This window comes from Cyprinus carpio, chromosome A1, assembly GCF_018340385.1.
Source record: "Cyprinus carpio isolate SPL01 chromosome A1, ASM1834038v1, whole genome shotgun sequence".
Classification (NCBI taxonomy): Eukaryota; Metazoa; Chordata; class Actinopteri; order Cypriniformes; family Cyprinidae; genus Cyprinus; species Cyprinus carpio.
This window is the reverse complement of record NC_056572.1, coordinates 2,715,089-2,737,582: the sequence shown is the minus strand read 5'-3', so window position 1 is coordinate 2,737,582 and position 22,494 is coordinate 2,715,089. Positions and strand designations below refer to the sequence as shown.

General features: G+C 33.9%; 1 protein-coding gene across 5 annotated transcripts in view; it reads right to left on the bottom strand.

Moving 5' to 3' along the window:
• Nucleotides 1-2,559: 2,559 nt before the first annotated feature.
• The window catches only part of LOC109085868 (transmembrane protein 131-like), a 47,985-nt gene continuing 28,050 nt past the window's right edge, over nucleotides 2,560-22,494 (bottom strand). The window contains exons 10-34 of one of the 5 annotated variants that reach the window (XM_042718239.1): nucleotides 21,332-21,390; nucleotides 21,142-21,247; nucleotides 20,962-21,064; nucleotides 19,670-19,814; nucleotides 18,341-18,511; nucleotides 17,452-17,521; nucleotides 15,940-16,060; nucleotides 15,651-15,720; nucleotides 15,363-15,472; nucleotides 14,598-14,667; nucleotides 14,393-14,496; nucleotides 13,912-14,054; nucleotides 12,098-12,284; nucleotides 10,662-10,847; nucleotides 10,430-10,576; nucleotides 9,147-9,672; nucleotides 8,904-9,034; nucleotides 7,775-7,908; nucleotides 6,248-6,424; nucleotides 6,091-6,163; nucleotides 5,904-5,998; nucleotides 4,979-5,108; nucleotides 4,826-4,902; nucleotides 4,611-4,732; nucleotides 2,560-3,016 (exon numbers count right to left, since the gene is read on the bottom strand). In XM_042718239.1, coding sequence (XP_042574173.1) covers nucleotides 2,729-3,016; nucleotides 4,611-4,732; nucleotides 4,826-4,902; nucleotides 4,979-5,108; nucleotides 5,904-5,998; nucleotides 6,091-6,163; nucleotides 6,248-6,424; nucleotides 7,775-7,908; nucleotides 8,904-9,034; nucleotides 9,147-9,672; nucleotides 10,430-10,576; nucleotides 10,662-10,847; nucleotides 12,098-12,284; nucleotides 13,912-14,054; nucleotides 14,393-14,496; nucleotides 14,598-14,667; nucleotides 15,363-15,472; nucleotides 15,651-15,720; nucleotides 15,940-16,060; nucleotides 17,452-17,521; nucleotides 18,341-18,511; nucleotides 19,670-19,814; nucleotides 20,962-21,064; nucleotides 21,142-21,247; nucleotides 21,332-21,390 — 3,545 coding nt within the window. In that variant the 3' untranslated portion in view covers nucleotides 2,560-2,728. Of the gene's footprint in view, nucleotides 3,017-4,610; nucleotides 4,733-4,825; nucleotides 4,903-4,978; nucleotides 5,109-5,903; nucleotides 5,999-6,090; nucleotides 6,164-6,247; nucleotides 6,425-7,774; nucleotides 7,909-8,903; nucleotides 9,035-9,146; nucleotides 9,676-10,429; nucleotides 10,577-10,661; nucleotides 10,848-12,097; nucleotides 12,285-13,911; nucleotides 14,055-14,392; nucleotides 14,497-14,597; nucleotides 14,668-15,362; nucleotides 15,473-15,650; nucleotides 15,721-15,939; nucleotides 16,061-17,451; nucleotides 17,522-18,340; nucleotides 18,512-19,669; nucleotides 19,815-20,961; nucleotides 21,065-21,141; nucleotides 21,248-21,331; nucleotides 21,391-22,494 lie in introns of all 5 variants that reach the window. The other 4 variants (XM_042718309.1, XM_042718105.1, XM_042718182.1 and 1 more) reach the window with 4 other exon arrangements.

Here is a 22,494-nt window from a genome sequence, read left to right as displayed (position 1 = left end):
CTTCAAAGCACCGGCGTGTGTAAGAACACAAGGAATGCCATTACAAACTACTGAATTTATATATCTGCACAACAAAACACGTCACTATGCTGCGCCAGTATCACCAGGAATATTTATGAAATATGCCACAATATATGTGCTTGTCTGATAATGACTGTGATGTGCACAGCTACAGTAACTGCGGTTGGTACAATGTTCAGATAATGCAATCAAGTCTTGTAATCACTTTAACCCATAATGTGCAAGAAACATCACTTGATAGGCTGTGCATATTGTAACTAAAATTTTCTTTTTGTAATACCACTGCACTGTTGAATTAAACTTCATAAATCATTGTGATTTTGCAACACAGTAACACATACAATGTAACATACCGCCTGGTTAAGAGTTTATCGGAAGACATGCATTAATGATTGATCATGTGCTGTGAGAGTGGTTTTCTGTTATTGACAAGTCATGTTCTATGTTCATATTCATAATGAAAAAAAAAAAAAAGTGCCCAGGGTTTTTTATTTGTTTCTTCAAGTCTACTCATGCCACAGATAAATTGCAGAAAGTAAATCTTCTTTGTCTTCTATACCGTCGTATTGTCATACACAGGGATCTAGTGCTGCTTGTTTGCACAAAATACACAATATGTGACATTACGTACATCCCAAAAATGTCTTTCTTACCTTTTTTACTCCTTTGTTGTATTGCATGTAAACGGACACAGTGAGGCTTTCCTTGTTGTAGATCTTAATGCCACATTCGGGTGACCAGTGTTACAAAAATTTTTTTTGCACAGCACATGAATAAACACTGCATTATTTAAGATGTTCTGGATATATTCGAGCCATTGACAGCCAAAACACTAATCTACAGACGGAAAATATCCAATACTTCATAATTTTATATGGACACTTACAGTAATTGTTCTGTGGTGTATTGTTCTTTTATGCCTTAAATCTCACAAATGTTTTAACCATCTTTCAGTTTACTTGAAATGGCAAAAACTAATACAAGGACTTTCATAGAGGGATTTTTTTTTTTGGAGTGGATTAATTAAATAAAATAATAAAGATTAATTTGAAGATGTCATTGCTTTAGAAAAATATGTTTTTAGATAATTTAAATTGAAACATTTTGTTTTAAATATTTTCATCATATTTTTGAAATGATTTTATTTATGTTCAAAAAGTCGCCAGCAATGTTTAGTTCATATCGTCTGATGTTTTCCTTTTACTAACATGCTACTCGGGTAATGACAAAGTATTTATCAACTCACAACACAATGATAGAATAGATTTAGAAAACAAGATAGAATAGATTTAGACTAGAGAATGCAAATGTTAGAGATTCTCTCTTTTTTAAAGTAGTAAGAATAGAAATAGAATAGAGTGCGAGTGTTAGAGGGTCAAGTGTTTATTTTAAAGAACAGAATTAGAATAGAGAATGCAAATGTTAGAGATTCTCTCTTGTTTAAATTAGAAAGAATAGAAATAGAATAGAGTGCAAGTGTTAAAGGGGCAAGTGTTTTTAAGGAATAGAATTAGAGAGTGCAAATGTTAGAGGTTCTCTCTTTTAAAGTAGTAAGAATAGAAACAGAATAGAGTGCAAGTGATAGAGGGTCGAGTGTTTTTTTAAAGAATAGAATTAGAATAGAGAGTGCAAATGTTAGAGGTTCTCTCTTTTTAAAGTAGTAGTAAGAATAGAAATAGAGTGTGTTAGAGGGTCGAGTGTTTTTAAAGAGTAGAATTAGAATAGAGTGCACATTTTAGAGGTTCTCTCTTTTTTTAAAGTATTAAGAATATAAATAGAATAGAGTGCAAGTGTTAGAGGGTCGCATGTTTTTTTTTTTTTTAAAGAATAGAATTAGAATAGAATGCAAATGTTAGAGGTCCTCTTTTTTAAAGTAGTAGTAGTAAGAATAGAAATAGAATAGAGTGCAAGTGTTAGAGGGTTGAGTGTTTTTTTAAAGAATAGAATTAGAATAGAGAGTGCTATAGTTAGAGGGTCAAATGAGGATGGAAGAGATGTGTTTTTAGCCGATTCTTGAAGATGCTCAGACGGAGTTGGGCAGGTCATTCCATCAGGAGGGAACAGTTCATGTAAAAGTCTGTGAAAGTGATTTCCTACCTCTTTGGGACGACACTATAATGCACCGTTCACCTGCAGAACACAAGCTTCTAGAGGGCACATAATTCTGAAAAGTGAATTTAGGTAAAGTGCTGCAGTCTCAGAGCCAGTGGTGGTTTTGAAGGCAAACATCAATGCCTTGAATTTGACGCGAGCATCTATTGTTGGACAGAGGTGTGACATGGACTCTTTTTTTTTCGACTCGTTAAAGACTAATCTTGCTGCCACATTCTGGATTATTTGTAGAGGTTTGACAGAACTGGCTGGAAGAACTTCCGAGAGAGCATTGCAATAGTCCAGCCTGAACAAAACAAGAGCTTGAAGAAGGAGTTGTGAACCATGTGCTGAAACAAAAGGGTCTGATCTTCCTAATGTTGTATAAAGCAAATCTGCGGCAAATGTGGTCGGAGAAATTCAAATCAATTAATTCACAACACAAAATCAAGTACAAAACTTTTTTTTTTATTTTCAAAGGTCAAACTTGCAAAACGTCTAGAAAAATATACAACAAAATCCAGAAACTTAGCACAACAACGAACATAAAAGAAAGAAGAATATTCACATTTTCCCCCGTTACAGATAAAAGCACATTCTCTTCTTCCTGGTTTCCTCACATCTCCCCGCAGTAGCCTGAATCGCTGGAGAGCTGGGAGTTGGAGCTCCGGTTTGAGGAGGAGTTCCATATGTCAAAATGCATGTGTGGTCCAAAGGGATTGAAGCTGGAGTACTGTTTTCTCTGGCAGGCGCCGCCCGGTTCGCGGCTGAAGGGTGCGACGGGCGAGACATGCACGGTCCGCTCCGAGCGGAAGTGACTCTGGTGAGGCTCGCTTTGAGGAGTCCAGATCGAGCCAAACAGACTGGACATGGGTGACAGACTTCTGGTTCCTGAAAAGTATGGCTGGAAAAACAAACAAACAAACAAACAAAAAAAAGATTGCTTTATTATCCCAAGCATCTACTTCTCAGTGAAGACGAATGACACTTTATCAGGCGGGAAAATAAACACAGTGTGTTTCTGAGGAGCTCAGAATATGAATATCCAAACGGTTTTTAAACCGAGATGCCAGTGCAAACTATTTTTAGGGTCTTGATAGTTCAGGTATCTGCTGGTTTAGATGCATGTGCTGCGAGCTCAACATAATTTCCAACATTTTTTGTGGACTGATGATTTCTGCATTTGTAAGGAGAAGCTTTCGCAAACCTGTCGGCACAAACACCTTGAAGTTTTAACTCTTGCAAGTGAAGAAATTACATCACAAGTATTGTAATTTTTAAATAATTAATATACTTAATGAAATATGTAACCCTGGAGCACATCAGCAGTCTTGAGTCGCTGGGGTATATTTGTAGCAATAGCCAACAATACATCGTATGGCTCAAAATTACAGATTTTTCTTTTATGCCAAAAATCAATAGGATATTAAGTATCATGTTCCTTTTAAGATATTTTGGAAATTTCCTACCGTAAATGTATCAAAAATATATTATCGTTAGTAATATGCATTCATCTAGTGGAAACATTTGGTACTGCACCCAAACAAAATCTCACTGAAAGCTCATTTTTTGAGATATCAAACTTAAATTTGGAACACAACTTGTATAAATGTATGGCTGGTTTTCTTGCAGTTTTAAAGAATTTTTGGAAAATATATTTCATAAAAATAAAAAAAATAAAAAAATAAAAAAAATTATTATATATATATATATATATATAATTTTTTTTTGTGCATTTTTCATAAACTCAGACTTCTATAACTTTTGTACTTTTTTCACTTCATCAATAATCTGCCAAGTGTCTTCTTTAAAACATTCAAAATTTAAGACAGCTTATGCTCAAAAAGTGGTTAACAGGTAATAAATGGATCATAACTTTTCCATAAATATTATTTAATACTATGAAGTTCCCTAAAAAATACAAAATATTAAATAGAAAACATTAATCAAACTAAAAAAAAAAAAAAAAAATTTTTTTTTTTTAAATTGGTAACACTTTACAATAAGGTTCATTAGTTAACTACTTCAGATAACATGAATTAGAAGAACGAACAACACTTCTACATAATTTATTAATCTCAGTTAATGTTCATTTCAACATTTACTAAAGCATTATCAGAATCAAAAGTTGTGCTTGTTAACATTAGTTAATGCACTGTGAATAAACATGAACTAAAATGAACGACTGTATTTTCATTAACACTGACAAAGATGCCTAAACACTGGAATGAATGTATTGTTCATGTTAGTGTTAATGGAACTTTTTGTAAAGTGTTAACTCAAAATCTATTATTCAGAGGGTTAAACATCACATTTAAGAAAAACTTGTAATACACAAAATATGTTTGCAATTCTTAAGGCAATCAATCAACAAGTGTGGTAATATCTATTAGTTACTTTATTCATTTGCAGTGTGTTGCTCAGTAAATATCAGTATTTTTCAAGGAAGTTAGAAATTCCAGCATTGTGACAAAACCGAACGCTGCTGTAGATCTCACCTTGCTGGTGTCCCAGGTGGAGTTGATGTTTTGGGTGGTGTTCTCACCCCAGACCGGCTGATGGCTGTGCGTCACGCTTTGGCTTTCATGGCATGAGAATGCATTTTGGTAATTGCCGTTACCTCACGGAACAAATGAAGAAAACGGTCACTCATCTTTCCCAAGCCACATGCTACAGTGCTGGATGTCACTCACAGCGACGGACAGCTGCTCACCTGTCGGCATGTAGTTGGTCTGATCTCTGTAGGGATAAGGACTCGCATGCTGGCTGTTCGTGTTGTTCCAGGGGAAGCTTCAAAAATGAGGAAAGAGTTTTAATGTGATAGTCTGTGGTCAAAAATAAAGTGCAAAACAATTAAAAGACATACCTGTGGTATCCCGATGAGGGACTCTGGGGGACGAACGGGAGGGATTCGCTCATGTTGTACCTGAATTCATTGGTCAGAGGAACCGAGGCGGGTGACCACGTCTCTTCAATCACATTACAGCCGACTGTGTTTGGGGAAATCATATGAATCAGAAAATATGGTCAGATGGCTGATCAGTATCATTTTCCAAGACATTTTTAATTTAATTACAGCGGGAATAAAAGACAAGGATCAGAGTTTATGGCCATGATTTAACTATAAAATCAGTTCTTTATTATACATTACGACAAATGATTTTCATAACCGATTTCAGTACCACAGCAAAAAAAATATTGAAAGTATTTGTGACCCTGTAGCATAAAACCAGACATAAGGGTCAATTTCTCGAAATTGAGATTTATGCATCATCTGAAAGCTGAATAAATACGCTTTCCATTGATGTATGGTTTGTTAGGAGGACAATATTTGTCTGAGATAAAACTATTTGAAAACCTGGAATCTGAGGGATGCAAAAAAAATCTAAATATTGAGAAAATAATCTTTAAAGTTGTTCAAATGAAGTTCTTAGCAATGCATATTACTACTCAACATAAGTTTTGATATATTTACAGTAGGAAATTTACAAAATATCTTCATGGAACATGATCTTTACTTAATATCCTAATGATTTTTGGCATAAGAGAAAAATCTATAATTTTGACTCATACAATGTATTTTTGGCTATTGCTACAAATATACCCCAGAGACTTAAGACTGCTCTTGTGCTCCAGGGTCACATATGTAATCATGTAATCCACAAAAAAGTAACTGTAATCTGGTTATGAGCATTTTATAATGTAATCTATTTACAAGTACTTCATTTTGCAATCTGATTACATCATCCAGATTACATGCAAGTACAGTCACTACCCAGCATGCCCCTCACCGATGCTTTTGTCCACACATGCGGCTACATCGAGAGCCGGCGCAGGACACACGTCTGGGCCCTGGCACGCTTCCCTGACACACAGATTGTTCATGCTGGGGACAAATGCGTTTATAGATCATTAAAAACTTTCAGAAATCTTAAATCAAGTAAAAAACAACAAACATGAGAAAATCGGCTCTTTTACCTTTGAGTTTTGTAGGAATAGTTCCTGTAACATTCCCGGTCTTTTGGATACGGGTGGTACTGGTTGTTGTCTCCTAAAAAACAAAAACAAATTTCGTTTAAAGTATTATTCATGATAGTTTAGCACTTAAGTGTGAATGGAGCGTGTGATCTCTTACTCCTGCAGGGATGTCTGTTGGGGTCCTTCTCTCCCTCCACACTGCTAGCGCTGCTCCAGCTGCCCCAGGACCCTCGGCTGGCTCTCACACTGCCTGATGAACTGCTAGAATCAGAGCCCGACTCCCACTGAAGACGGCGCTCCGGACATTTACGCCTCGGTCTGCTCAAACACGTACCTGTGTTTTTGTAAAAGGAAACCGTTTAACAAAACTCACGTGGAGAGTTACAGTAGATCAGGATAGTGTGTGTGCATGTGGATTAATTGCAATTTTTAAATGTTTTGACAGTCTCTCGTGCTCAACAAGGCTGTTTCTTTGATCAAAAATACAGTAAAAATAGTGAAATATTATTATAATTTAAAACAGCTGTTTTCTATTTGAATGTATGCTAAAATGTAATTTATTCCTGTGATCAAAGGCCGCATTTATTTGATAAAAAAATACAGTGAAAATTGTGAAATATTATTATAAATTAAAACAGCGGTTTTCTATTTGAATGTATGCTAAAATGTAATTTATTCCTGTGATCAAAGGCTGCATTTATTAGATAAAAAATACAGTAAAAATAGTGAAATATTATTATAATTTAAAACGGCCATTTTCTATTTGAATGTTTACTAAAATGTAATTTATTCCTGTGATCAAATGCTGCATTTATTTGATAAAAAATACAGTAAAAATAGTGAAATATTATTATAATTTAAAACAGCTGTTGTCTATGTAAATGTATACTAAAATGTAATTTATTCCTGTGACCAAATGCTGCATTTATTTGTTAAAAAAAACAGTAAAAATAGCTGAATATTATTATAATTTAAAACAGTGGTTTTCTATTTGAATGTATGCTAAAATGTAATTTATTCCTGTGATCAAATGCTGCATTTATTTGATCAAAAATACAGTAAAAATAGTGAAATATTATTATAATTTAAAACAGTGGTTTTGTATGTGAATATCTGTTAAACTGTAATTTATTTCTGTGATGTGCAGCTGTATTTTCAGCATCATTACTCCAGTCTTCAGTGTCACATGATCTTCAGAAATCATAATAATATACTGATTTGCTGCTCAAGAAACATTTCTGATTATTATCAGTGTTGAAAACAGTTGTGCTGACAAACATTTTTGTGGAAACCATGATACACTAGTTTGGGGTTGATAAAAAAAAAAGAAAGAAAATAAAACATTTCACGTTTATTCATCAAGGTTGCATTAAACTGATCAAAAGTGACAGTAAAGACATTTAAAATGTTACAAAAGATGTCTATTTGAAATAAATACTGTTTGTTGGACTTTCAGAGAAACACTTATTATGATAACACTGATAATAAGAACCCTTAATAATATCTGAGCACACTGATTTCTGAAGATCATGTGACACGGAAGACTGGAGTAACGATGCTGAAAATTCAGCTGCGCATCACAGAAACAAATTACATTTCACAACATACTAGAACAGAAAACACAACATGCTGTCTTCAACAGCTGTAGATGATCAGGATGTCGTGCCTGACATCACTTCCTCACCGCTGTGTTTGACAGGGCTGTCTGGATCGGCTCCTGCTTCAGTTGGTTCAGGCTCCGTGTTGCGGGTTCGAGCAGCATTATGCTGAGATTCTCTCTCACTCTCTGTTACCATGACGACGCTGTTTTCAGGAAGCCTGTCGGATTACCAGTATGAAAAACACATTACAGTAGCAATAATATTAACCCTCTGGTGTTGTTCAGTCATTTTTGACCAAAATAAAATGTAGTTTTTTTTTTACTTTATTAGAATGGTTTGAAACTTGGTAAAGGTTTTGCCACTTGTTTTGTGAAAAAAAATAATAATAATTCACGAATATAATACGCAAAAGTTTAATGGTCCTGGAAAACAAACAAACAAACAAAAAAAAACAGTCACTTGCATTGTTCGCAGTCAAAAAAAGACCTCGCTGGACTTCATCTAGTGCAAACATTTAGTCCTGTACCCAAACAAAATCTCCCTGAAAGCTCATTTTTTTGAGATATCAACCTCAAATTTGGAACACAACTTGTTAGTAATACAACTTGTCAAGATAAACCAAAATTTTAAAATAACATTTTTTGTGCATTTTTCATCATAATTAACTTCTAAATGAACTTCTAGAACTTTTTTGGCTTACTTTTTAAAAAACCTTTTAAAAAAAAAAAAATTAAATTAAATTAAATTAAATTAAATTAAATTAAATTAAATTAAAATCAAATCAAATCAAATCAAATCTGGGTCCATCTTTACAAAACAAGTCCTTCAAAGTTTGTTTTGAGACCAAAAATATGTTTAACATTATTTTTATTTTTTTAAATGCGATGTATTTTTTTCAATAATCATACATTTAAAATTCTTATTCATATGCATCAATCTTGAAATCTGACTTAAATTGTGAACAGTATACCGCTGCCAATAACGGATTCAAAACGCTAAAAATCAAATTAATCATGAGTTGTTAAAACAGTCTATTTATAATATATACACAGGTCATGTTACTGTTCTTTAGCATAAAAAACTGCTTTTGAACTGAATCAGAATCCAGTGAATCAGGAATCAAGTCAATTCGCTGTCAGCTCACGCAACATGACTTGGAAGGCCACACCACTATCAAGTGAAGGTTTAGAGCAGAACTGTGCAGCTTCTTACCCAGGAATGAGCTCCGGAGCCTTCCTGCGACTCCTGCCCGTGTTTCTCTTGGCTTTGATGCTGGAAGCTGACACTCCGAGTTCTGCATCTTCCTCCGGTCTCTTCTTCAGACTGCTGACTCTCTCTGTCTTCTGAAGGACGGGAACAAATACTTCATTAGTGATCTTAAAGAGAAAGAACCTCAACGTTGAGAAGCTTTTGCTAAAACAAAAAGTCATCCTCTTATGCTGCTATGGCTCTGACCTCTTCATCTACATCATCTCTTGTTTCTGCATGATTTTTTCTTTTACACTCCTGGTTTTCCTCTGCTTCATCCTCAGGCTGAGGGACTCTGCTTGCTATGATGCTTTCCGGAAGGGTTTCCATAGGAAACATATCAGCTGGCACTGCCTCGTCCACTCTGGACTCTCTAAAGTGCTTTTTCTTCTCGGCGGGGAGAAGGCTTTCGTCTAATATGTCGTTGTTATTGTTATGACAAACTTCTGGGTCCGACTCAAAGCTGCGCTCTCGATCTTCGTCGGTGGGAGGACTGCAGCAGTCCGAGGCGGCAGAAACGCCAGCAGCAGCAGACGCGGGGCTGTTCTTATATCGACCGTAAAGGAACGACACCTTCGTTTGCTTCTTTGGAGGCTGGGAAGACGCTCCTGAACTCTTCTTGGATGAGGACTGCGTCCGAATCGTCCCGTTGGCCACAGCTGGAGATCCCCTCCCTTTGCCTTTATCAGACGGCTGGCTCGTGTCAGTGTAGCTCTTACAGCTGCCTTTTCCTCTACTTTAAAAAAAATGAAAAAATATTAATAATTAAAACTGAGATATGATCAGTGAAACATCACATGTTGCTGCTACTTAAGATTTGCAGGTAAAAAATAAAAAAATAAAAAATCACATTGAACAAAATGGGTCTGTAAAAAAACTAACAAGCAATACCTTAATAATAATAATAATAATTATTATTATTATTTGATTAATATACATAATATTACTGAATATAACATCTTTATTTTACAGTACTAGTAGTAAAAAAAAAGAATAGCATTTTGTTACTAAAAATAATGTTTATATAATAAATTTACAATGAAAATATTAAATATTAATATTACAATATTTAATATTCAAATATATTTATTAAATAGAATTTGCAAAAAACACACAAACTAACAAAAATTCATAACAATGTTTATATAATAAATGTAATTTTTTTTTTAAATAACTGAATATTTTATCTTTATAGTACTAGTAGTAGTGGAAATAATAATTTACTGTTTTTTTATATTACTATAATTAATTATGTTTATTTAATAAACTTACACTACCAGGTCAAAAAAATTTTTTAACATTAATATTTTTATTTTTTAAAGAAGTCTCTTATGCTCACAAAGAATGCATTTATTTGATCAAGTAACAAATAAACAAAGCAATCCAAAGTGAGCATCAAAGTTTGTGTGGAGCAGCATTTACTGTGAACCAAATGAATCTAAGACACTGCAAACGTGTGATTCCTGGTAATAACAGGTGAGCCGTCTCACCTGACCCCGTTTGAGGAGCTGTGGCTGACGCTGCTATTTTCACGAGGTACGGAGTTGTGATTGCTACGTGGACTCGGTGTGGAGAACTCGCTCAGAATGTGCTGAGCTTGACGGAAAGCCATCAGACAAACAGCAGCTAGAGAGGAACTGCGGAGAGAAGAGCTTTGATATGAATGCACAGAAGCACAGGGTGGCGTTTCGTGTGGTTTAAGTATGGATACGGGCTGCTGACCAGGTGAAGACCAGTGTGATGATCCAGAAGGGCTGCTCCCAGCTGGGCCCCGGGACCACCTGAGCACACAGAGGCAGCATGTGGTGAGGAAGAGTCACGTTGAGGGTGAAGTGGAAAAAGGAGCCTCGTTCTGTCACCAGAGTCAAGTCTCTGATCACCCACGAAGAGGTGAAGTCTGGAGTGAATCTGGAGAGATGCAGAGAGAATCAAAAAAACTAATAATTTCATCGAGGAAAAAAAGATGCTGGGGAAATATATGACCCTGCAGCACAAAAGCAGTCTTAAGTCTCTGGGGTATATTTGTAGCAATAGACAAAAATACATTGTATGGGTCAAAATTATAGATTTTTCTTTTATGTCAAAAATCATTAGGATATTAAGTAAAAATCATGTTCCATGAAGATATTTTGTAAATTCTCTACCATAATTATGTCAAAACTTTATTTTTGATTAGTAATATGCACTGCTAAGAACTTAATTTGGACAACTTTAAAGATGATTTTCTCAATATTTCGTTTTTTTTTTTGCACCCTCAAGATTTTCAAATAGTTGCATCTCAGACAAATATTGTCCTCCTAACAAACCATACATCAATGGAGAGATTATTAATTTAACTTTCAGATGATTCATAAATCTCAATTTCGAAAAATTGACACCTAAGACTGGTTTTGTTCTCCAGGGTCACACATATATATTATTTTTAAACTTTTTTTTATTTTTATTTAATAAATCTAACAAAATTAACACTAAAATAGACCATGGAATAAATGGGACAGTTCACCCAAAAATTAAAATACTGTTTTGGTTCCCATTGACTTGAAAAAACTCAATGGAAGTCAACGGGAACCGAACTGATAGGCTAGCAACATAATCAAAAATAATCTCCCATGTTCTGCCCCAACTTAATAAAAAAAAATAAAAAACAAAATTTTAAAACTACAACAATATTACAACTCTATCATAATTTCACTAAGAATTACAAGATATAAACTCGCTAAATGCAACTTACAAAGAGATAAAAACTCACAATAGTAAGAAAATAGTTATTTTCCTCTCGGAAATAGACTTTTTAACTTGCAATTTTTTGAGTTTATATCTCACAGTTACCAGAAAAGAAGCCAGAATTACAAGATAAATAAAAAATACACTTGTAAGACCCAAAAAATGGTGACTTTATATCATACGATTCTGACTTTATAACTCACAATTGTGTTTACATCAAGCAATTCTGAGAAAAAAAGTCCGGATTGTGAGGAAAAAAAGTCACACAGCGAGTCATCGCCAAATTAAACATTAAAACTGATCATTACCTTCAATTATAAAACAAATCATTATATGCTGCTAAACATTTGCAATGACTTTAGAGCACAGAACAGGCAATAACTAACGCTGACTAACATGAAAAAGACACTTTCACATTAGCACTCGAGACTCACGCGATGGTGATTTCTGAGGACGAGTTGTAGTCCACTTGGAAAGACCTGCATTCTTGCACCTCAAAGCCATAACCTTGACATTTATATCCATTAATGCTCACGGACACTACAGTCAACGGCAGCTCGCCTGCATTCTCCACCTTAAAGCTCTTCTGGATGGAAAACAAGGGCTTACTTGATTGTAAACCTGTGAAAAGACAAGAAAGAGAATGGAAAATGCTGCTAATGCACTTTGTATTGTGTCCTCTTTCACTATTTAACTATGTTTTAACACAAAAACCTTATTAATAGTAAGTAAGGTAGTTGTTAAGTTAGGTATCAGGTTTAGGATTAAGGGATCGAAAATATGCTCATCAAGGCATTAATAAATGCTTTATAAATACTGATAAAATTAAAATATCAAAAAAAAAGATTAGCATTTTTTAAATGTAAAATGTGAATAAACATAAAAAATCTAAATTAACAAAATTAGTTTACCTCCATGTCAAAACAACATTAGAGAAACGTGAATGTGTTGTTAAATGATCAGAAATATTAACAAAGGGTACAAACTCTTAAGGTCGGGACACACCAAGCCCAACTAGTGGAGACGAAAGCTGGCGGTGTTGTCATGTAAAAACTGTTTTTAAAACTGTAATGCACAGGCGATGATGTTAGCCAATCATAAAAGTGGGCGGTTACACTGAGCTCTTAAAGGGATAACACCCCAAACCCGACTGTTTCAGTCAGAGGATGAGAAACAGGGTGGAAAAAGGACATAAATCACTCAAACTTGAATTTTTTTAGTCCAAAAAAAAAACAACTATAGTAATATTATAATTACACCTCAGGGCACATAATAAAATTAGGGATGCACAGTATTATCGGAACGTTATTGAAATTAGCCGATAATGGCTTAAAATGCAAATATCGGTATCGGCCCGATATGAGAAATGATGCCGATATGCCTTGCCGATAAGACGAGTAACTCACATGTGCTCAGGGTGTGACAGTGATAAGATCACGTCAACAGTGTGGTCATTCTTCAAGCAAGCTTTTTCCTGAATGAAGATTAGATTCACTGTTTTCAGAGTATTTACTTAGGGGGCGCTGTTGGCCTACTTGTAAAAAAAATGAAAGTAAAATACACAAATAACATTAAAATTGTGTTCTGAATAAATAAAGCTGTAATTTATGTCATAAAATCACGAAAATGGTTTGATTTAAAGGTCAGAAGATAAAGCTTACACAAATAAAAATCACAAACAAGACACTTGTAAATTAAATTATTTATACATATACAGATTTATTCATTAATGTGCAATATGTTTTTTTTTTATTCAAATGGATTATGAAAACTCTTTAGCTTTAGACCATCTACAAATGTTAAATATTCAAATAAAATGTTAAGGATTGCTTTATAGTTACTTTCAAAGCTTTCGATGTACTCTCATTATAAAAGAACTTCATTGTTTATTTAATTCTCCAAAGCACCTAAACTAACCAAAATGAAAAATAATTTGTTTATAACCTCTGTACAGGAGACACTTGGTGTTGTTTCCAAACAAAAGCAAATATATCGGCATCGGCTATCGTGCAAAATGTGTTGAAAAATATCGGCATATCGGATATCGGCAAAAATCCGATATTGTGCATCCCTAAATAAAATAATTTAAAAAACAAGTCATGAGCCCTTTAACTGATGTTAACTGAACAGCCAATCAGAGTTCTCACTCTCATCGATGGCCCAGACATGCTGATGTGAGGAAACCACCAGGAAAACTAGCCAAACATCAGCTTAACAGAGATGAGCTGTCAGGAGAAGCTGAGCTCACCGTCTCTGCACTCCATGAGGGTGGACTGGGGCACGTTGAAGCGCAGTGAGGCTGCAGGACCGGGGAGCTTCCCTCCCACTCGCAGGAGCTCCTTTGCCCCGAAGCCTTTAACCAGAACCATGTCAAACACAGTCAGGTTGTTCCTGTCAGAGAACAGAGAGAGACACAATTACTGTGTGCTAACAACCAGCACAGAAATACGTGGTGGTATTTTGTCTAATTGCTAAATAAAAAGAAGAAAAATAGTAATGAATCACATGATGCTGCACTACATAGTATCTTCAAGATTCCTACACTTTTGCTCAATAGATGCCCATGACTTGTCCTGTAGTATGTGTGCACTGGACAACCACCTGATAGTCGAAGACTGGAGTAATGATGCTGAAAATTCAGCTTTGATCTCAGAAAGAAATTATAATGAACACATTTATAATGAAATAGCTCAGTTCTACATAAACGCCTCATCTGTGCAGAGCAGTACCTGATGAGGAGCAGTGAAGTGACATGCTTGTGTTCTGTGGGTTGGTACACCACCGAAACCGTCCTCGACTCCCACGGCCGGAGGAGGAACCTCAACACACCGCCCTGTTTGGAATAACACGAGTACACAATAACCAGAGTTATTAAATACACAATGCACACTTAATAGTGCTTGATAAGACTGAGATCAAAGATCATGAGCTCACCTTATGGTTAGCAGCCGACAGAAGAAACTCTGCTGTAGTGATGTTCACAGAAAGAGGGCTAATATTAAACCTAGAACAGATACATATATTATTGTTAACTAAGATAAAAAAAAAAATTCTCAAAGCTTAAATAAAATAAAAAAAAAAATTCTCAAAAAAAAAAAAATAAAAAAAAACATAAAAACTAAATGAAAAAAAATTGAAATATCTTGGGAACTAAATGAAACAAAAAAACTAGTATAAGTACTAAAATTACTGAAACCAAAATAAAAAATAAATAAATAAATGAAATGAATAAAAAAATAAAAATTTTAAAAATGACAAAAGCAGAAATAAAATAAAATATAAATATCTGCTGAAAAAATTAGAAATATCTTGGGAACTAAATGAAACAAAAAAAACTAGTTGAAGTACTAAAATTACTGAAACCAAAATAATTAAATAAATAAATAAAATAAAATAAAAAATAAAAATAAAATAAATAAATAATTTTATAAAAAATAAAATAAAATGAAATTATAAAAATGACTGAAAACACTCAAATTAAAGCTAATTAAAAATATTAATAAATACTATAATAATAAAAAACACTAAAATAACACATCATGACTTTTTAACCTTATGTAAAAATACATTTCCTACTTACAAGTCAACATTTTGGCATGTAAAAGCTTGTAATTACTGTATTTCATACTGCACTAGATATTAAATTTTTCATAAAGGCATTGTAATTAATTAGCAGAATTTAGGCATATGAGTGTGTACCATTTGGTCAGCAGGTCGAGGGCTTCGAGCGGCACCGGGTATGAGGAGAGGGTTCGGATTTCCACAGAAACCACCGAAGCCGTCGGGTTCTTCAGAGTGAAATTCTTTACCTGGAATTAAATGACAACAATTAGCTGTATAATTAATTAATGATTTAATTAATTGACAAAGTTCACACAATGAGGAAAATTCTGTGTCATGCACTAAAACAAGGCACTCCTTTGAGTTTTACAGAACGAACATTTGAGTGAAGTTCAGTTCAAAAGCTCTTCATGAGTGTTTGCATACCTTGCTGTCATTGACAGGTGTGGCCCCGAAGTCCAGCGGTGAAGAGTGGTTTACAGGAAGTCTGGGCCACCTGAAACACACACACACACACACACACACACACACACACACACACACACACACACACACACACACACACACACACACACACACACACACAGAGAGAATGCATGCATACTCAATAAAACAGTATGTAAATTTGCAGTGCATGCATATATGTTTAAACAGCATACAGAATGAGTAGCCTATTTGTGTTCACAGCTCTGTCCAGATCTTTCAGCATGTTTACCTGCAGGAAAGCTCTTTGCTGCAATGCCAACGGCTACAGAGCGCAGCGGCCAGACTGCTGTCCACTCTCCAGAGAGATGAGGAGGATTCTGGGAGAAGGGTTTGCTGCCACTCAACATGTCCTGCACAGAAGAAAAAGATCCAAAAAAATCCATTTACAGGACAAGTTTACGACAAGTGACTACACTAGAGCCTCAAGATGACCTAAAAATTATTTAAAATAAGACCAAATGTGCAATAAAATAGGCTGAAACATCTAATAATTACAATATTTCTTTATAATTAAAAAATTACTTCCTCACAGGGTTATTTTAGAAAACATTGTTACTTGAAATAAATGTTAACTGAAACAAAATAAAATACAAAAACTATAAACATATTTCAGCTAGTTGCAACATTTCAAATTTTTATGCATTGTAATTATACGTATTAAAATATCTAATACAGAAATAAAAATAAATAAAATAATAAAAACTGTTAAGGCATAAAAAAAGTAATATATACAGTACAGGTCAAAAGTTTGGAAACATTACTATTTTTAATGTTTTTGAAAGAAGTTTCTTCTGCTCATCAAGCCTGCATTTATTTGATCAAAAATACAGAAAAAACAGTAATATTGCGAAATATTATTACAACTTAAAATAATAGTTTTCTATTTGAATATACTTAAAAAAAATATTTATTCCTGTGATGCAAAGCTGAATTTTCAGCATCATTACTCCAGCCTTCAGTGTCACATGTAACATCCAGTCTATCACATGATCATTTAGAAATCATTCTAATATTCTGATTTATTATGAGTGTTGGAAACAGTTCTGCTGTCTAATATATTTGATGAATAAAAGGTTCAAAAGAACTACATTTTATTCAAAATAAAAAAAAAAAATCTAATAATATATATTCTACTAATATATTTTCTTTACTATCACTTTTTATCAATTTAACACATCCTTGCTGAATAAAAGTATTGATTTTATTTAAAAAAAAAAAGAAAGAAACAAACAAAATACTGACCCCAAATTACTGACCAGTAGTGTATATTGTTATTACAAAATATTTATATTTTAAAAACATAGCTTCTTTTTCTTTTTCTTTTTTTACTTTGTATTCAAAGTATCCTAAAAAAGTATCACATGTTCTGAAAAAAATATTAAGCAGCAGAACTGTTTCCAACTTTGATAATGAATCATCATATTAGAATGATTTCTAAAGGATCATGTGATAATGATCCTAAAAATTCAGCTTTGCATCACAGAAATAAATGATAATTTAAAGTATAATAAATTTAAAAACAATTATTTTAAGTTGTAATAATATATCACAATATTACATTTTTTTCTGTATTTTTGATCAAATAAATAATTATTAATAAATAATAAGTAATAATTCGATTCATCTTTTTAGCTGTTTTTTCATTTGCAGAAACTAGATTTAAATAAGTTTTCAGAACAAAACCAGGGCTAAAGAAGGACAAATGGAGGACAAAAAGTGAGTCCAGGTGTGTGTGTCTCACCTGCTCTGGACAAGCGGAGAGGACAGAGACGTTCACACTCCTCAGCAGACTCAAACATAACATCTCCCTGCTGAGGATCAGTTCAGACAAAAACAAGCAAAGCTGGTTAATAATATGACCTAAAGTAAGATAATGCAGCGTAAACAAATAAACTACTGCTTATACATTACATTCTCTTTCAAATGCATTCGGTCTCTGCAGCAGTGAATGAATCTAATCCATCATTAGGTGTCAATACAGCACAAAACCAGAGGTGTGTGATATTCATCATCTACAATAATATATGTTAATTGTTGTTTTAATGATGTGCGAGCTGACATTATGGAGTATGTCACTCAAAAAACAAACAAAAACACGTCTTGAGAGTCCAAAAGCATTGACTTTGTTACGAAGTCTATTAGAATGCAGTCAGAATGATCTGTAATAGAAGTTATGAAAGCAACAAAATATTCATATTTGAGTAATATCACACTAGCAACTGTGGTGTTCTTCTGAACATCAGCGTATGAGCGCAAACAAAGCCGGAGCAGAACATTTGTTCCTGAATGAATCTATATTTGAATGAATCATTTGAGTCAGTGATTCAATGATCAATTCATCAAGACAGTCACTTGATTCCTTTCTAAACGAATCAGGCGTTTCGAATGAATCGTTTGAATGAATGATTCAGTGAATCGCTCATTAACACAGGAACTTGCTGCCACCTACTGGCGGTTTTAGTTTTATATTTATTCATCCATCACAGGACTAAACCAGCCAAAGAACCAGCACAAAAACACACTCCTAATTATCAAGATGTTATTTTTCGTCAATATCGCTCACCCCTAGCGTGAACTGTATCTGTATTCTGAAGCATGTTCGGACTTATTTAAGAGTGCTCAAGCTTCACCTTTGAGGAAGAAGAGTATGTCTGGAGGTGAAGCTCCAGTGCAGTCCCCACACTGGTTCTCAGAGTCACTGTGCTTCTGAGGATTGTGGGTAAAGTCTGGCTGAGCAGCTGAAGAGACAGAAGCTTCCAGCTCCCAGGCCTCACTTCCAGGGACTTTGTCAAATTTACAAACTATAAAATGAGAAGATTAACATCTCAGGAAAGCTGTAAAAACGGCAAGTTTCTAAATAATATCCTATTTTCTGTGCTATTAAAAACTCTTGAACAGTATTAAAGAAGTCTCTTCTGCTCACCAAGCCTGCATTTATTTGATCAGAAATACAGTAAAAACAGTAAAATTGTGAAATATTTTTACTTTTTAAAATAGCTGTGTTCTATGTGAATCTCTGTTAAAGTGTAATTTATTTCTGTGATGTGCAGCTGTATTTTCAGCATCATTACTCCAGTCTTCAGTGTCACATGATCTTCAGAAATCATTCTAATATGATGATTTACTGCTTGAGAAACATTTCTGATTATTAGTATTATTATTATTAATATTTAAAACTGTTAAGTACATTTTTTTCAGGATTCTCTGATGAATAGAAAGATGCAAAGATCAGCATTTATCTGAAATAAAAAGATTTTGTAACATTATACATTCAAAAGCTTGGAGTAAGTATCTTTTTTTTTGGAATGAAATTATAGAAATTAATACTTTTATTTAGCAAGGATGCTTTAAACTGATCAAAAGTGATGATTAAGACATTTATAATGTTACAAAATATTTATATTTCAGATAAATGCTGTTCTTCTGAACTTTCTATTCATCAAAGAAACCTGAAAAAATTAAAACTCCGCTGTTTTCAACATAATAATAATAATAAATGTTTCTTAAGCAGCAGATCGTCATATTAGAATGATTTCTGAAGATCATGTGACACTGAAGACTGGAGTTATGATGCTGAAAATACAGTTTTGATCACAGAAATAAATTACATTTTAAAATATATTCAAATAGAAAGCAGTTATTTTAAATAGCAAAAATATTTCATAATTTTACTGCTGCATTTTGAATCAAATAAATGCAGGCTCTGAGAGCAGAAGAGAAAAAACTTTAAAAATCATACTATTGAAGAATTCTTGACTGGCCGTTTATAATATCATTTAGCTTTAATAGTGTATTTTAATGACTATGTTGACTACTTACAAAAAAAAAAAATCATATCTACAAACTACGTGACATTAGCTTTGTATAATAACACAAAGTACAAATAAATTCACTGACCCACCACCTACTCAAGATCACCTGCCGTGCACTGATCTGCTCTAAAGACGAGCGGTCATTACCTTAAAGAGTCTGTGCTGGGACAGCGAGACGCTAGTGACTCTGAAGCTGGTGGAGAAGGGGTTAAACATCCAGAGCTCGAGCTGCTCCGAGCCCCGCTGCTTCTGACGCACCTGAACTAAAGAACTCAGCTCAGAGCCGAACCGTCTGAAACACACAGAGAGGACGGCTGTAAAAACAAGCGTTTACTGCTACTTTATCTATTTGAGATCATAACTATAAAGAGATGAAGGAAGGACGCTACAACACACATGCATAGGTCTGGGATCTTTAAATGTTTTTGAAAGTAGCCTCTCATTAAGCATAAGAGACACTTTTAACATTTAAGGCTGCATTTACTTGATTTAAAAAACACAGTAAAAGCAGTAATATTGTGAAAGAACTCTTTTCTATTTTAATATATTTTAAAATGTGATGGCTAAGCTGAATTCTCAGCGTACAGTGTTTGGAGCATAAGAACAAATTTTGGGGCGGGGGGGAATTAATATTTTCTTATATGTCCAGTGGCCATATTAATAATAGTAAAATATTTTTACTATATAAAATAACTGTTTTTTAAGTGAATATGTGTTAAAATGTAATTTATCTCTGTGATGTGCAGCTGTATTTTCAGCATCATTACTCCAGTTTTCAGTGTCACATGATCTTCAGAAATCATTCTAATATGATGATTTACTGCTTGAGAAACATTTCTGATTATTATTATTATTATTACGTTGAAAACAGCTGAATATAATTTTTTCAGGATTCACATATGAATGGAAAGTTCAGAAGAACAGCATTTATCTGAAAAATAAAAATCATCCAAAATCAATAAAAGTGTTAATTTCACTTTTGATCAATTTAAAGCATCCTAACTCAATAAAAGTGTTAATTTCTATACCCCGCCCCCCCCAAAAAATGAGTGTATATTAAATGAGTGAATATTACAAAAGCTTTTTATTTCAGACAAATGCTGATCTTTAAATCTTTCTATTCATCAAAGAATCCTGAAAAAATGTACACAAATTAATAAAAAAAAAATAAAAAAAAAAAAAATAAAAAAAATCATCATAAAACAGCAGATCATCATATTAGAATGATTTCTGAAGATCATGTGACACTGAAGACTGGAGTAATGATGCTGAAAATACAGCTGCGCATCACAGAAATAAATTACAGTTTAACAGAGATTCACTTAGAAAGCATTCAAAATGAAACCAAAACAATGTTTTTATATTGAATTTATAAACTGCAGTCCAACAGTGATTTTAAAGTTAAAGCATAAGACAAATTGCAGTAAATCTGCTCTTACCTGTGTGTGCTTTCCAGCAGTGGATAGAAATTCACCGTTCTGTTTGCTAAAATCTCTAAGCCGACCTGACTCGGACATCTTTTACTTTTAGCCGACAAAGAGCCTAAAAGCAAAAAAAGCGAAACACAATCAAGCAAACGTGGAGAGTGTGAGTATAAAGGAGTATTTCAGTCTACTGACGTCTACAGAAGAGCGAAGCCACTCGAGTGAAATTCACAGCGGAAGGCTTGAGCAGCACTTCAGTCAGCTCAACACTGCTGTCTGTTCTGGACAAGAGCTGGATCTCCTTAAAAACACACCAGACTCAAGAGTCAAACACGCGTTTACACACCACACGCATCACTAAAGCCATCAGGAGCTGTGCACACACCTTCACAAAGAGCTGTTTGACCCCCGAGTTCAACACGAACACTCCTGTCCTGGGATCTGCTGGATTAAACATGCATAATCACAAATACATATTTTCAAAATTGCTTCCAAATGAAAAAAAAAACAGAAAGCATGCACAGCACGATGGCCACAAGGTGGCGCTGTGATCCCACGAAAGCAGTCATTTGTTGTGCAGCGTAGCATTTTAATAGAGCAAAAGCATTTCTATATTTAATACGGAAGTGAAATAGAGTCTATGCTCATATCTAACACTTTACTGAAGAGATGACGAGGTGTTTCCAGCTGATATATTTACACCATGTTTACACTCTACATGAAAACACTGACTCAGATCTTAAACTCCAGACATCACCACTTCAAAGAGTGCATGGATTTTCAGTTACTACATAGAGTTCATTACAAAATATAGGGTGCAAAATAAAATGCATATTTTAATTCCAATAACGAAACAGCCATAAGTACATGCATTAAATTCTGAGATTTAACAACATTAAATTCTTGAAAGTGTGTAATACTTTTATGTGTTTGAAAGAAGTCTCTTATGCACACCAAGATTGCATTTATTTATTTTTTTAAATACTGTATTAAAATACAGTGACATTGTAATAAAAATGGTTTTCTAATATATTTTAAACTAATGCAATCCTGTGTTTGCAAAGCTCATAATCTTCAGAAATCAATCTAATATGATGATTTGCTGCTCAAGAAACATTTCAAGTTGAAAACTGAATACCAAACTTTTTTTTTAGGATTCACAGATTAATAGAAATGTCAAAAGAACAGCTTTTATTTGAAATGGAAATATTCTGTAACACTATAACTTTCTTGAATGTCACGTTTGAGCGTTTTACTCCATCCTTGCTGCATAAAGTACACTCAGATTTAATCACTGCAGATCTGAAAGATTCAGTCTTAAAGAATGGATTTAAAAACAAATCTGAATCGGATGCGGTGTAAACCAAGCCTTGTAGGCCTCAGCTGCTGTCTGTTTACTGTCCATTATTTACACACTATAGTTATGTAAAGCATGCTATGTTTGTGCTTTCTCTTAAAAAAAGAAAAAGAACAAAAAATGTATATTGCTGTGGTTCAATGGCTGTTTATATTACAACATTTTTACAACTAGGACGCATTGTTATGATC